The sequence below is a fragment of the Erpetoichthys calabaricus genome, chromosome 12, assembly GCF_900747795.2.
Source record: "Erpetoichthys calabaricus chromosome 12, fErpCal1.3, whole genome shotgun sequence".
NCBI classification, from domain to species: domain Eukaryota; kingdom Metazoa; phylum Chordata; class Cladistia; order Polypteriformes; family Polypteridae; genus Erpetoichthys; species Erpetoichthys calabaricus.
The window spans coordinates 32,120,842-32,133,221 of record NC_041405.2 but is presented as its reverse complement, the minus strand read 5'-3'; the positions used below and the strand labels follow the sequence as shown (position 1 = coordinate 32,133,221).

The following is a 12,380-nucleotide window of genomic DNA, read 5'->3' as shown; positions in this document are numbered from 1 at the left end:
AAACAAAACTTTTATTCATTCGTTATTCAAATGTTCTTAAGGTGCCAAAAGTGAAAGCAAATAAAAGTAAATGAGTGTGACAGATTGGCAGTAATACAGTTATTTCAGAAGCTGTTAGAGATGATGCTGGCTGACATAGCAAATGTGTGGCTTTCAGTCTCTTAACATTTAACATTATACACAGTTATTGTATGTTTTTTACCTGCATTATTATCAATCTTTAATTTAATATTGTTTATTGTATCAGTATGCTGCTGCTGGAGAATGTGAATTTCCCCTTGGGATTAATAAAGTATCTATCTATCTATCGATCTATCGATCTATCTATCGGTTACATCATTCCATCTTCTTCTGCTCTTCCCTGGTTCTTCTATGTCTCTTCCTACTTGAAGATGACTTTTAGAAGCTTGCCAGGGCCAAGGTGAACACCCCGAGACCCTCTTTATAATAATGTGATTTTGAGAGACCATATCAGTACACGTTCAAGAGGTACGCAAAGGTAAGCAGCAGTTTGACAGCTTCACTTGTACGCATGTGGAAAGTTCAGGAAAAAAAACTGATGACCAGTTTGCCATTTAAAGTTCTAACCTTTTCATCTTTGCTAGACTTGTCTGCTCTTCTGGCTGCAGAAAATTCCCCTCTCTGTAAATCTGCCTTCTGTCCGTGCGAACACATCCTCTTTTATGTGGCCTGACATGCGGTTACAGAGAGGAGAAGGTCAACTTGCCTCTGTCAAACGTGTAATTACACAAACATAAAAAATGGTCTATGATCCTTCTTAACAATTTCAAGAATATGAAGTATAACGTAATAAGCTCACATACCTCTGCAGACGCTCTGCTCTCACTCAGCAGCCATATCTAAATGAGAATCTGACCAGAAATTGACTTTCACAAACCAACCTCAATGCTTCCTTCTTGAAGTATCACTATGCCACCGTGGTAGAAGCATTTTAATATTCTGGAGCTCTGAAGTCCTGCTTTGTGACAGCATGCGTTCATTTTTACTGGACACTGTGGCTGCTCTGTAAGCAGTTGTATATTTTTTTGATCAAAAAAGTACATGTCAGAAAATTGTGGCTTACAAAAGAGGCAAGGTCTCTCATTTTTTCCATCCTCCTGTCTCTGTTCCTATCCCAGCTCTGTGCAGCAGGACAGCAGGATGTTCTTTAATGACTGAAGGCTGAACTTTTTGTCTTCTCAAGTCACATTTTTTTGCAAGTGAGTCCAAGTAGTTTCACACTGCTCTTATGTTTCCCACAGCCTGGCCTGGACCTCTTTCACGTGTTGCATGGCCTCTGGTGTCACCACCCTCAATTCCTACACTAAAACTGTCATCACGTTCCGGCGCACACGTAAGGCCTACGAGGCGAGCCTGAAGAAATACTGCCAGCTGCCATTGTACCAGCACACAGCAGCAGCAGCGGCCTTGTCTCGGGAAGCTCCACTCAACCCTTACTACTCCTCAGAAGAAAAGACTTTCTGCCCTCCTCCTCCTCCTCCACCTCTGACACTGCCCCCAGATCTGTATGATGATTCTAAAGAGCCTGTTCTTTTTAATGGCATCCTTGAATCTACAGCAGAAGCAGAAGAAGACGATGAGAAGGAAGAGGGATATTTGGCAGAAGATGATGGAGAGCCATGCTGACATGACCACTGTCCTCACCTTGTTTGTGGTTGCTGTGCCTGGCAGCCTTACCATCTCCTTCCTTTACCATTCCATACTCACAAACCTTAATTTTATTGTGTGGGAGTCTAACTTGTGCCTCTTATCATGCATCCAGATTCCTTGATGTAATTTTTGGTGAACCCCATAGCTCCTCTGCTGTTTCAGAAGATATTTTACAGATGTTAATATGGGGAGTTGGTTGGAGTGAAACAAAATCTCATGGAATTACTGTGGCTTGTTCAGTCTGGCAGCAAAAAAAACTTGGTGACCTCTACAATGACTCCGGCTTGTAACATTCCAGTAACTGAGGTCCATTTTCTCTGCTTACTCTTCTTCTATTTTCTATCTCCAACTCTAATCAGTGTCTTGTCCATTTTCTTTCCACCAGCTCTGTATTTGTTCTTGTACATTGTCTCCAATATTAAGAAGCCTCTACATTTAGTTTCTATGTGGCTGTGTGACCTTGTAACGGTCGTGTGGAATATGCGTGCGTCACTGTGAGTTTGTACCTTTCCCCATTCCTGTTATTAGTGGAATGGCTTCATTTGTAAGGCCGGCCAGTTGTACAGGGGGAGGGCCCAAAAGACTGTAGGGGGAGGAGCCAACGGTATGTAAATGGGTGGCGGGAAAAAGGAGAGGAGGAGCGCAGAGCCAAGAGAGAAGTGGACGCCATCACAGGAAAAGGGATTGACACCGCCTGGAAAACGTCAGGTGAACCCGGGTTAATTTCAGGACAAATTATTTTTCCTTTCTGGTGAAAGGTATTCGGAAGATGATCTGATGGGCCAGCACAAGGAACTGTTGATCTGTACGTTTCCCGGAACAGGAGGTATGGTTCCCCACTGCAGACTGAGATAGTCATTCCGTACAAAGAATATTTCAAGGACTACGAATACATTTATTTTTTTGTCTCTTTCTCACATTTATGTTTTGGTTGTGTATGTGTTTAAGTGTTTTGTGCCGTGATTCGTGGGAAGCACTGCAGCGCAATATTATGTATATAGGGGGTTTTTTGTTACAGTAAGTGTGTGTATCTTCTTCCAATAATCATTTTTTTACTTAACCCTGCATTCACTGGTGTGTCTCTGTACTTGGGGTGGTGTAGTAGGAAAGTAGTGTTGGTCGCTCGCGCCCCGGATTATTTTTTTTTCTTTGCTGCCGCTGTAGGAGTGCAGCACATATTATAATCGTGCCGGTTCTAAGAGCGGTACAACCTTCCGCCGTCATCTCTTGGAACAACGATCCCCATAGTATCTAAGCTCTCATCGTGTTCCGTTCAAATCTGTACATTGCCTACGCCTTACCCCTTGCAAATTTTATGCTGTGCATACCCTTGCTAAACCCATTTGTCACTTTTGACCCTTAAATATTCTTTAACATTTATTTGCTTAGCAGATGCTTTTATCCAAAACAGCTTACAAAAGAGGTAAACATAATCGAGTAACATTAGGCGAGGGCCTGTTTGTTTAGCAAGTGTCACAGGACGGGTAACAGAAGTTGATTGCCTCAAGTGAAAAGATATAATAACTAGTACATGTACAATCATAGATTGCAATCAATAAAGTAATTAAACTTGAACAAATTAACCAAGAATATAAAGTATCGCAATGCAAACATTTTGTTTTGTTTTTCTCCATCAATTAGACAGATATTCACAGAATAGATGGGTCTTCAGTTGCTTCTCCAATACTTTGAGGGAGTCGGTAGTACAAGTGGAGGTGGGCAGACCATTCCAACAACATAGAGGTGGCATCACCAGTCATCAGCAGACCTGAGTGTTTGAGAAGGAGCGTTGAACCTCTCCAGTGTCTCCATACACTCAGGTGCTGACCCATTGACTACTCTGTAGGCCGGCATCAGGGATTTGAACTTAATGTGTGTCGGTTAAATACAAGATGGGCCGCTGCATTCATGTGTGTTTGGGGCTGTGCCTCAGTTTCTTCTTTTCTTTTTACCATCTCTACCTTCTATTCTGCCATTTAACGTTCCCTTCCCACCTCGCACATTCCTCCTCCTGAAGTTTCAGCTCTTTCCTTCACTTTCATTGAGAAGTGGCTATTTTATCTGCAGAGTTAGCCCTGGTCTGTTACTGATGATCCCTTGATTCTTTTTGCTTTTCTTTTTCATTTCTAGAAATCCTCTTTCCTTAACTTTATCTCACTTTCAGTGGCACAGATCAGTGGTTCAAGTGGCTTTAACATAGAGAAGTCACAGGCCACTGTGTGTACTTGTCAGGGGGGCTGGCTGGCTGGTGGTCAGCTTCACGTTCCTAATGTCGGTTCATGACTTGATTATCTGATGTCCTTCTGGTTCATTCTGGGGCTACCTGTGTCTGCCGTACCTCTCTTCTCAGTTTAAACACACACCCAGAATTTTTGATTCTCTAGGGACCTCTTCAACTGGGTGGTCTGGGTAGGAGCTGTGGGAAGAACTGTTTTCTATTCCTTTACTCTTTGTTCATGCTTATAATGTTTTCTTTAGCTTGATATGTCTTACTTACCTTTAACAAAAATATGGTCATAAAAAAAGAACCCCGTTTTGTGATTATAGTGACACAAGATGGCATGAATGTTTGATTTATGTTTACGCCCCCTACAAAAAAATTTAAATTGACCACAAATTGAACCACTTACAGTACTGCAGGCGACTGAAACTGAACTCATAAAAATAAGCTTTTAACTCAGTACATATAATTTAAATATAAATTGAGTAATTTACCTTTATAAATCTCAGTAATCCTATAAATGTGTCCCCCCATGATGCTTTGTTACTGGATTGACAGTCCGTGGGTAGGGGTATCCCACGAAGCATTAAGAGACGTGAGGAAATGATATGCAATCATCTTTTATAGGGGTTTGGGGGGATCGAGAACCCTGTGAAGCAATGGCTACTGGCCTTCCACTAAGCAATAAAGCACATTTGACGAGTTTTCACTCCCGATAAAGCCTGCACTGCAGTTCAAAAACAGATGCACCGTGCAGTTAAAATTGCTGCGCTACTGCAAGGACCACCAGCAGGAGAGAGAGGCTGAGTGTTACGTAGCAGGTGTTGCATCCAATTCAGTCCCCCTTGTCCCCTGCTGGCAAAAATGTTAATCAAATCTCAAAATCAGTGATATTTTATGACCAGGACTTGCACAATCAACACTAGAAAACTAGAAATCAATAGTAGGCCTCACCTTTCTCTACAGATCATTGCAAGATCCAAATGTCATTCTCTTAAAAAAAAGTTATTCGCCTTTATAAATGCTCTGCCAATAGCAAGGAAACCATGAGAGTGCGGATTTCTGCATCTCATTCATAGGTGATGATTGCTCACACAATGCGTGATTCTTTTCATATTATAGAACAGGAGCGCTAACTAATAAATGATCTACAAATGGTGGTACACTTCTTGACACCAATTGCGCCATGATAATGTAAGACAATACTCCTCACTCAATTTTGATGAATTATGACTTTCTCTTTGTCAAACCCCCTGAAATGCCATTTCACACCCCGGATTGGGAACCCCTGGCATAAAGGGTACAGGCCTCAAAAATACCACTAAAGCAATGCCAGGGCCTTGACTGGTCTTTGTAGAAACAGGCCTCCCCCCAGGCAGCCTGTTTTGTAGGTGATCTTTGTTTTTCTCAGGCTTTGTAATGTCCCTAGACACAATCTATACAGTGATCCCCCCACCTATCGCGGAAGTTACCCTAGGTTCTTGTCTATAAGCCGGACTCATGTATAAGCCGGAGACCAAAAATCATACGAATTTTTAAAATAAAATCGTATCATAGATAAGCCGGACTCATGGATAAGCCAAACGTACTATAACCTATAACTAATAGAAGGGAGGGTAGTCAGTGGTCTCACTCGCACCCATTTAATTTCTTTAAGGGGGGAGAGAGTGTGAGATATTGGCGTCTCTCTCACTCCCCGCATGGCGCGGTTGGAGCGCGTTCTTTCTGCTCTGGGCGTCGCCGAGTCAACACGCACGCGTAGCGGTCATTTAAATTGTGATTTTATATGTAAGCATATTTAAATATATATCGCGGATTTTTTGCTGGTTCACGGATTTCTGCGGACAATGGGTCTTTTAATTTCTGGTACATGCTTCCTCAGTTGGTTTGCCCAGTTGATTTCATACAAGGGACGCTATTGGCAGATGGCTGAGAAGCTAGATTGCTTACTTTTCTCTCTCTCTCTCTTCCTGCTCCTGCTCCTGACGGAGGGGGTGTGAGCTGCCGCCTTCAATAGCTTTGTGCCACGGTGCTTCGCATACCTAAAAGCCAACCAGTACCATTGATTTGTTTGCTAGAGATTGTTTTCTCTATCTATGTGACACACACACCTTTGAAGAGGAAGATATGTTTGCACTCTTTTAATTGTGAGACAGAACTGTCATCTCTGTCTTGTCATGGAGCACAGTTTAAACTTTTGAAAAAGAGACAAATGTTTGTTTGCAGTGTTTGAATAACGTTCCTGTCTCTCTACAACCTCCTGTGTTTCTGCGCAAATCTGTGACCCAAGCATGACAATATAAAAATAACCATATAAACATATGGTTTCTACTTCGCGGATTTTCTTATTTCGCGGGTGGCTCTGGAACGCAACCCCCGCGATGGAGGAGGGATTACTGTATAAGCCGGATTTATGTATAAGCCGATATTCTATTTTTTCATTTTCACAACTTTTTTCCTTAGATAAGCCGCGGCTTATAGAAAAGAACTTAGGGTACATTCCAGACCCATCAGTGATAGGTGAAAATCCGCGATATAGAAAGACCATATAAATAAACATTTTTTTTTATACTTTAAGTGTTAAAATACCCCTCCCACTCGCTTTAAACACATGAATGTCGGGCTAAGGATATGAGTAACATCTTTCTTGGCAGGGAGAATAGGGAGACGAGATGTGATCTTCTCAGAAAACAATTTGATGTCCTGCGAGCCAAGGCAGTGAGACAGAAGGACAGCTGCTGTACAGGCTTTTAAATGATCGACGCACAGAGAGACAAGCAGAACAAGCATCTTGGCAGAAGCAGCACAAAGCCAGTAGCTGATCCATCCACTTCTGCTTAGCGTGTGTTCAGCACCCTAACCCCCTTCACAATGCGAATGGGAGAGACGCAAAGTGGCAGAAGCGTAGCGCACATACGGGGTGGGGGTGGAGCGAAGCGAGCGAGACCAGATCATCTCGGAGAGACACTTTGACGACACGCAAGACTGGGCATTACAACCTTAGGAAGCAAAACCTGTGAGACGGATACCCCTTCAGAACTCTAGTAGTAATAATAATAATTAATTACATTTATATAGCGCTTTTCTCAGTACTCAAAGCGCTATCCAGACAGGGAGGAACCGGGAAGCGAACCCACAATCTTCCACAGTCTCCTTATTGCAAAGCAGCAGCACTACCACTGCGCCACCTGTGAATAGAGACGTGAAGTGGCAAAAGGACAGCTGCTGTGCAGGCTTTTAAATGACTAACACAAAGCGTGACAAGCAGAACACGCAGCTGGCCAGCAGCAGCAGCTGATCCGATCGCATCTTTTTAGCGTTCATTCAGACCCCCACTTCACAATGCGAGCAGCATTATAAGTCCCGCGAGAAAGAGATTTAGCCAAGCCCGGGGCAGGAAATAAAGGACAAATATTGTTTTTACCAAAGTTTTAAAGTAAAAATGAAAATATTGCACATGTAACAATTCCCATCATAAAAATAACAATCTCTTTAAATTGTTTATCCGGTAGACCAAACCCGGGGGTGGGCGAGCGAAGCAAGCAGGGGGCAGAGCCCCCTAGTAATAATAATAATAATAAATCCATGATGTAGCGGGGGCACGATAGCTGAACCGCGATATAGCAGGGGATCACTGTATATAGTTTTGGAAGGTTTTCTAGATCAAAGATTTAAAAATGTCCTGACTTTTCTCATTTAACACTTCATTTTAAAGCTGATTATTTATTTTTGTTTACCACGACACCCTTTTGCGTCCCTATGAGTGCCACAATTTTGTGTTGTTCACATCTCATCATTCTACAGGAGATGCAGTGCTTATGATGTCTTAATTGGCTGCAAGTTTAAAAGTCATCTAAAACAATGCCATAGCATCCAACTTTAGGATCCCAAAACTTTTTCTGTGCCTCATTCTTATTTTTGATCTTCTGATATTTGCCTTTATTGTCTCGTTTCTTGGTCTCCAATGGCCGTCCTGTGCTCTGTTTTGCCTGTTTCTGACTGCATGTTTTTTCCAGTTACTTTCCTTCCATAAGACCTCACCAAAAGGACACGGCCAGATTCAAAACTCAAGGGGGAGGCTTTCAGGACTGCATAGGCACAAAAAAACACAAAAATGCCCTTCAAGAGAGAAGAAAACTTGAAGGGCATAAAGAAAACAAGGCTCTTGAAATATAAAAAAATTATGAAGAATATCAAAAAAAAAATGAAAGAAAAGTACAGCATAAATGAGTCAAAAGAATGTTCCTAAAAAGGCAATCCGGGAACAATTCCACAATCCGGTACTTAGACTCCGAAAACAGAAGCAACAACTCCACAAATGGCAGAAACCTGAATGAAATACTCACAACTGTTATCTTTTCCCCACCAGCTTCAATGACACTCTCCTAGGAAAATCTCCTCAACCTCATTATAAAGGCTAAATTTGGTCCCACCATAATATTTGTAAGACCAGACCGGTTCAACTCCTGTCCACCCAGGCTTTGGTCTTGTCACGTCTGGACTACTCCAACTCTCTGTCGGCAGGAGTACTGGCACGTGTCACCAAGCTGCTGCAGATGATTCAAAATGCAGCGGCACATGGTGTTCAACCAGCTGAGTTGGGAACATGTCACTCCTCTTTTCAGATCACACCATTGACTCCTTGTAGCAGCACTTATTTAGTTCAGCCTCTTGATGCTTACCTACAGAGTAGCTCGTGGATCAGCACCTGTACTGTATATGGAGATGCTTGTGAGGCGCTGTGCTCCTTCTCGACCACTCAGGGCTGCTGATGAAAGGTACCTGATGATGCCATCTCTGTGTGGTATCAAATCTTAACCTGAATCTTCTCATGTGTAGAGTGGTGGAATGAGCAGTCCAAATTTTTGAAATTCATTTGAAGAGTCTTAACTTGGTGAATTCCTGTCTAACTGATGTTTACTGTCAGGTTTTGTATCTCACTTGCATTTTTTTCTGAGCTCGTCATTTGTGATGATCAATTTTAAAACCTGTTCTGTAGTACTAGGGTGTTGTACTGTGTTAGCCAATATGAATGTAGTGAGATGTCAAGCAAAGTGACACCTTTTATTGGCTAACTAAAAAGATTACAATATGCAAGCTTTCGAGGCAACTCAGACCCCTTCTTCAGGCCAGATGTAATACAGAACTGGAGTTCCCTGTGTTTATATAGATATTTAACACATTACAACATCACTCTATTATAAAAAAATCTTGGAAGGAGACGAGACGTAATTTTCTCGGAGAGACACTTACACGTCCCGTGAGACAAGTCTTTGTGCCAATAGATTTAACCACATACGGGGCCGGAAATAAAAGACAAAGTAGAATGTATTAAAGAATTCAAAAACGTTGGTGCGATACACATGCAGAGCAGGTTAGAGATAATGAAAGTATGAAAATTCAGAAAGTCTCAAAAAAATGATAGTAAAGATCGCATTAGCACAAACAAACGGAAATTATTACTCTCTGAAATAACGGAACAGCAAAAACAGATCAAACTTTAAGTTTGGATTTAAACTTTAAGTCGGAGACTTGTAGATCATCTAATTAGTGTTGCCATCTGAGAAAAAAAAAGTAGAGTTTCTTCCCAATGATGAGACGTATCCGCGAGAATTAAAAGATTTGTTGTTTGGTGAAAGTGAAATTCCGCGAGAGCAAATTTCAAGCCCTGTGAGACAAGAGCTTATGCAGATTGATTTGGAAAAGTCCTGCCCCCATAACCATGCACATGGTTCAGACATTTCTTGTTTGTGTGAACACTATTGTCAAGCATATTTCTTGTAAAGAGAAAGAAACGATATTCACTCACGGGCAGTTATACGTTGCGTTGTCACAATGTAATTCCAAACACGAAATCAAAATTCAATGCGATATTGATGAAAAGTTAAAAGAGATGGAACGTATGGACATAGGTGATATGACAGAAGTATGTAGATATTATTTGGATTTAAACTTTAAGTCGGAGACTTGTAGATCGTCTAATTCTTGTTGCCGTCAGGGAAAAATAGTGTTTCTTCCCAATGAAGAGGCCTATCCGCGAGAATTAAAAGATTTGTTGTTTGCTGAAAGTGAAATCCACATATGCAAGCGGCAGAGACGTGAAGTTGCTGGTGTGAAGCGAGCAAAACCCCCTAGTGGTTTAAATTAAAACAAGAGTTTTATGGCCAGATGTGAGGATTGTTTGCATCTCTTGGACTGACACAGACAAACTGACTACAGATCCACATTGTATGGAAAAACTCACCAGAAACTGTAAAAGACTTTGTTGGACAGTTATCTTATCTAAAGATCTTGACTAGACATTGCTCAGTTTGATGAATCTTAGCCTGAAGAGCGCTATTAATTTTTTACATTTAAGAAACCTGTTCTGCAACACTTATTCTCAAACAGTCTTATTTACTTGATTTTGTTGACCTCTTTTGTATGTCGCTTTGGATAAAAGCATCTGCTAAAGCTGATGTCATATTATACGACTTTTTGCCGACTGCAGTCACTTATCTCGAATTACACAAAAATGTCAACTTTACTGACTACGTTGCAGATTATGCTCGCCCCATTTTTGACAGCCAATAGCGTGCTTTCTAGTGGAGCTGGCACTGTACGAAGGGGTTGACAGCTGTGGCAAGTTCAGCAGCAATCTAGACCCATTTTTCATTTTTTTTACTCTGTATTAGTAGGAAAAATACAAGACTTCAGAGAAGCCCCTCTCTTCTGCTTGCATTGTTCAAAGCACACGTGTTCCTTATTACTCATTGCTACATTCTATGCCCCGACGACTGAAGAGAAAATCCAAGCTGTTTGATTTAATCAAATTAAATCAAATCAAATAGCCTTTTATTGTCAATTCACTATATGTGCAGAACATACAGGAGAATCGAAATACTGTTTCTCTCTCATCTTTGTAGTACAATAAAATATAAAAAGTATAACATAAAAGATAAATAACATTAGAACTTGTAAGTAGACCTGTGTACAATGCGCAATAATCAGTAGTGCAAAAGCCAATTACAGTCACGAATAAGAAGGTGCATTATAGAGTAGCTTATGAGATGTACAAAAAGACAGACAGACAGCAGCAGATGTAATATTGAGTCTTTATATAATACCAGCTGAGGTAGGGTACTTGGTAGATAGTGACTCTTGTTATGGTCCAGGGGCAGGCATGGTAGTGGACAGAGTTCAGCATCCTGACAGCTTGGTGGATGGAGCTGTTAGACAGTCTTGTGGAGCGGGTCCGGAGGCTCCAGTACCTTTTCCCTGAGGAGAGGAGGCTAAAAAGGGAGTGTAAGGGGTGGGAGGAGTCACCAGCAATGCTGATGGCTCTACGGGTGAGGCGGGTGTGGAAAATGTCCTTGAGGGAGGGCAGTGGGGCACCAATGATCTTACTGGCCAAATCCACTATGCGTTGCAGGGACTTCCTACAGGAGGCAGTGCAGCCTCCATACCACACAGAGATGCAGCTTGTGAGGATGCTCTCGATTGTGCCCCGGTAGAAAGAGCACATGATGGGGGGTGGAACTCGTGCTCTCCTCAGTTTGCGTAGAAATGAGAATGAGCTTTCTTGGCCAGTGATGTGGTGTTATCTAATAAGTTGTTCAGTTTCTTTAGTGGTTAAGATGTTAAGTTCTGTATGCAGGGCCTGCCTTTTCCTGTGAAGAGCTTCACTTGGACGCCTGGCTTGTTCTTCATCTATTCTAGTAATTTCGCTTCTTAGCTCTGACACTTTCTTGGTTTCTAATTTATTTCTGTGGGAAAGATATGAAATAATCTGTCCTCTTAAGAAGGCCTTTAGAGTTTCGATGTGGTGTTATCTAACCAGGAGAGCTCCTCGGAGATGTATGTCCACAGGAACTTGGTGCTATTCACCCTTTCCACAGCTACACGGTCGATGGTCAGTGGTGGGCGCTGTGAATGACCTCTCCTGAAATCGACCACAGTCTCTTTGGTCTTTCCCACGTTCAGGAAGAGATTGTTGTCTTTACACCACTGGACCAGTTGGCTCACCTCGTTCCTGTAGTTGGCCTCGTCATTGTTGGTGATGAGGCCGACCATGGATGTATCGTCTGCAAACTTGACAATGTGATTAATTAGTCAGAGAGAGCTGCAGACTAGTTGGCCTTGGTGCGGAGGGTACGTCACATTAGGCATCCGCCCAGTGTCTGCAACTCACAAAAATTTTAGAAATGAAGATTACAATGGAAAATTGCTGAAAAAGTCACATAATGTGACATGGGTGCTTAAGCAAGTAAATGTAATGACATCATGGTGGCCCCTTCTCTTTGTGGGGGGGGGGGGGGGGTTCCAGCTACAAAACACAAGAGAACATAGAAGCACAATATATAGATATACTAAATAATAAATTAGCATAAGTTATGTAAAAAACATGAGAAATAATAATTTTCTTGTAACAATTAAGCAGAAAATAAACATAAGACAGGAGCAAACCCAGTCTGTAATGCAACACCTGGCACTCAGTAGAGATGGCGCG

At 41.9% G+C, this 12,380-nt stretch overlaps 1 protein-coding gene across 1 annotated transcript in view; it reads left to right on the top strand.

Annotated features, from left to right (window-relative positions):
* LOC114663062 (germ cell-specific gene 1-like protein) overlaps nt 1-2,359 on the top strand; it is a 29,694-nt gene extending 27,335 nt beyond the window's left edge. The window contains exon 5 of the mRNA XM_028816830.2: nt 1,263-2,359. Within this exon, the coding sequence (XP_028672663.2) occupies nt 1,263-1,647 (385 nt within the window). The 3' untranslated portion in view covers nt 1,648-2,359. The remainder of the gene's footprint in view (nt 1-1,262) is intronic.
* Nucleotides 2,360-12,380: the final 10,021 nt, after the last annotated feature.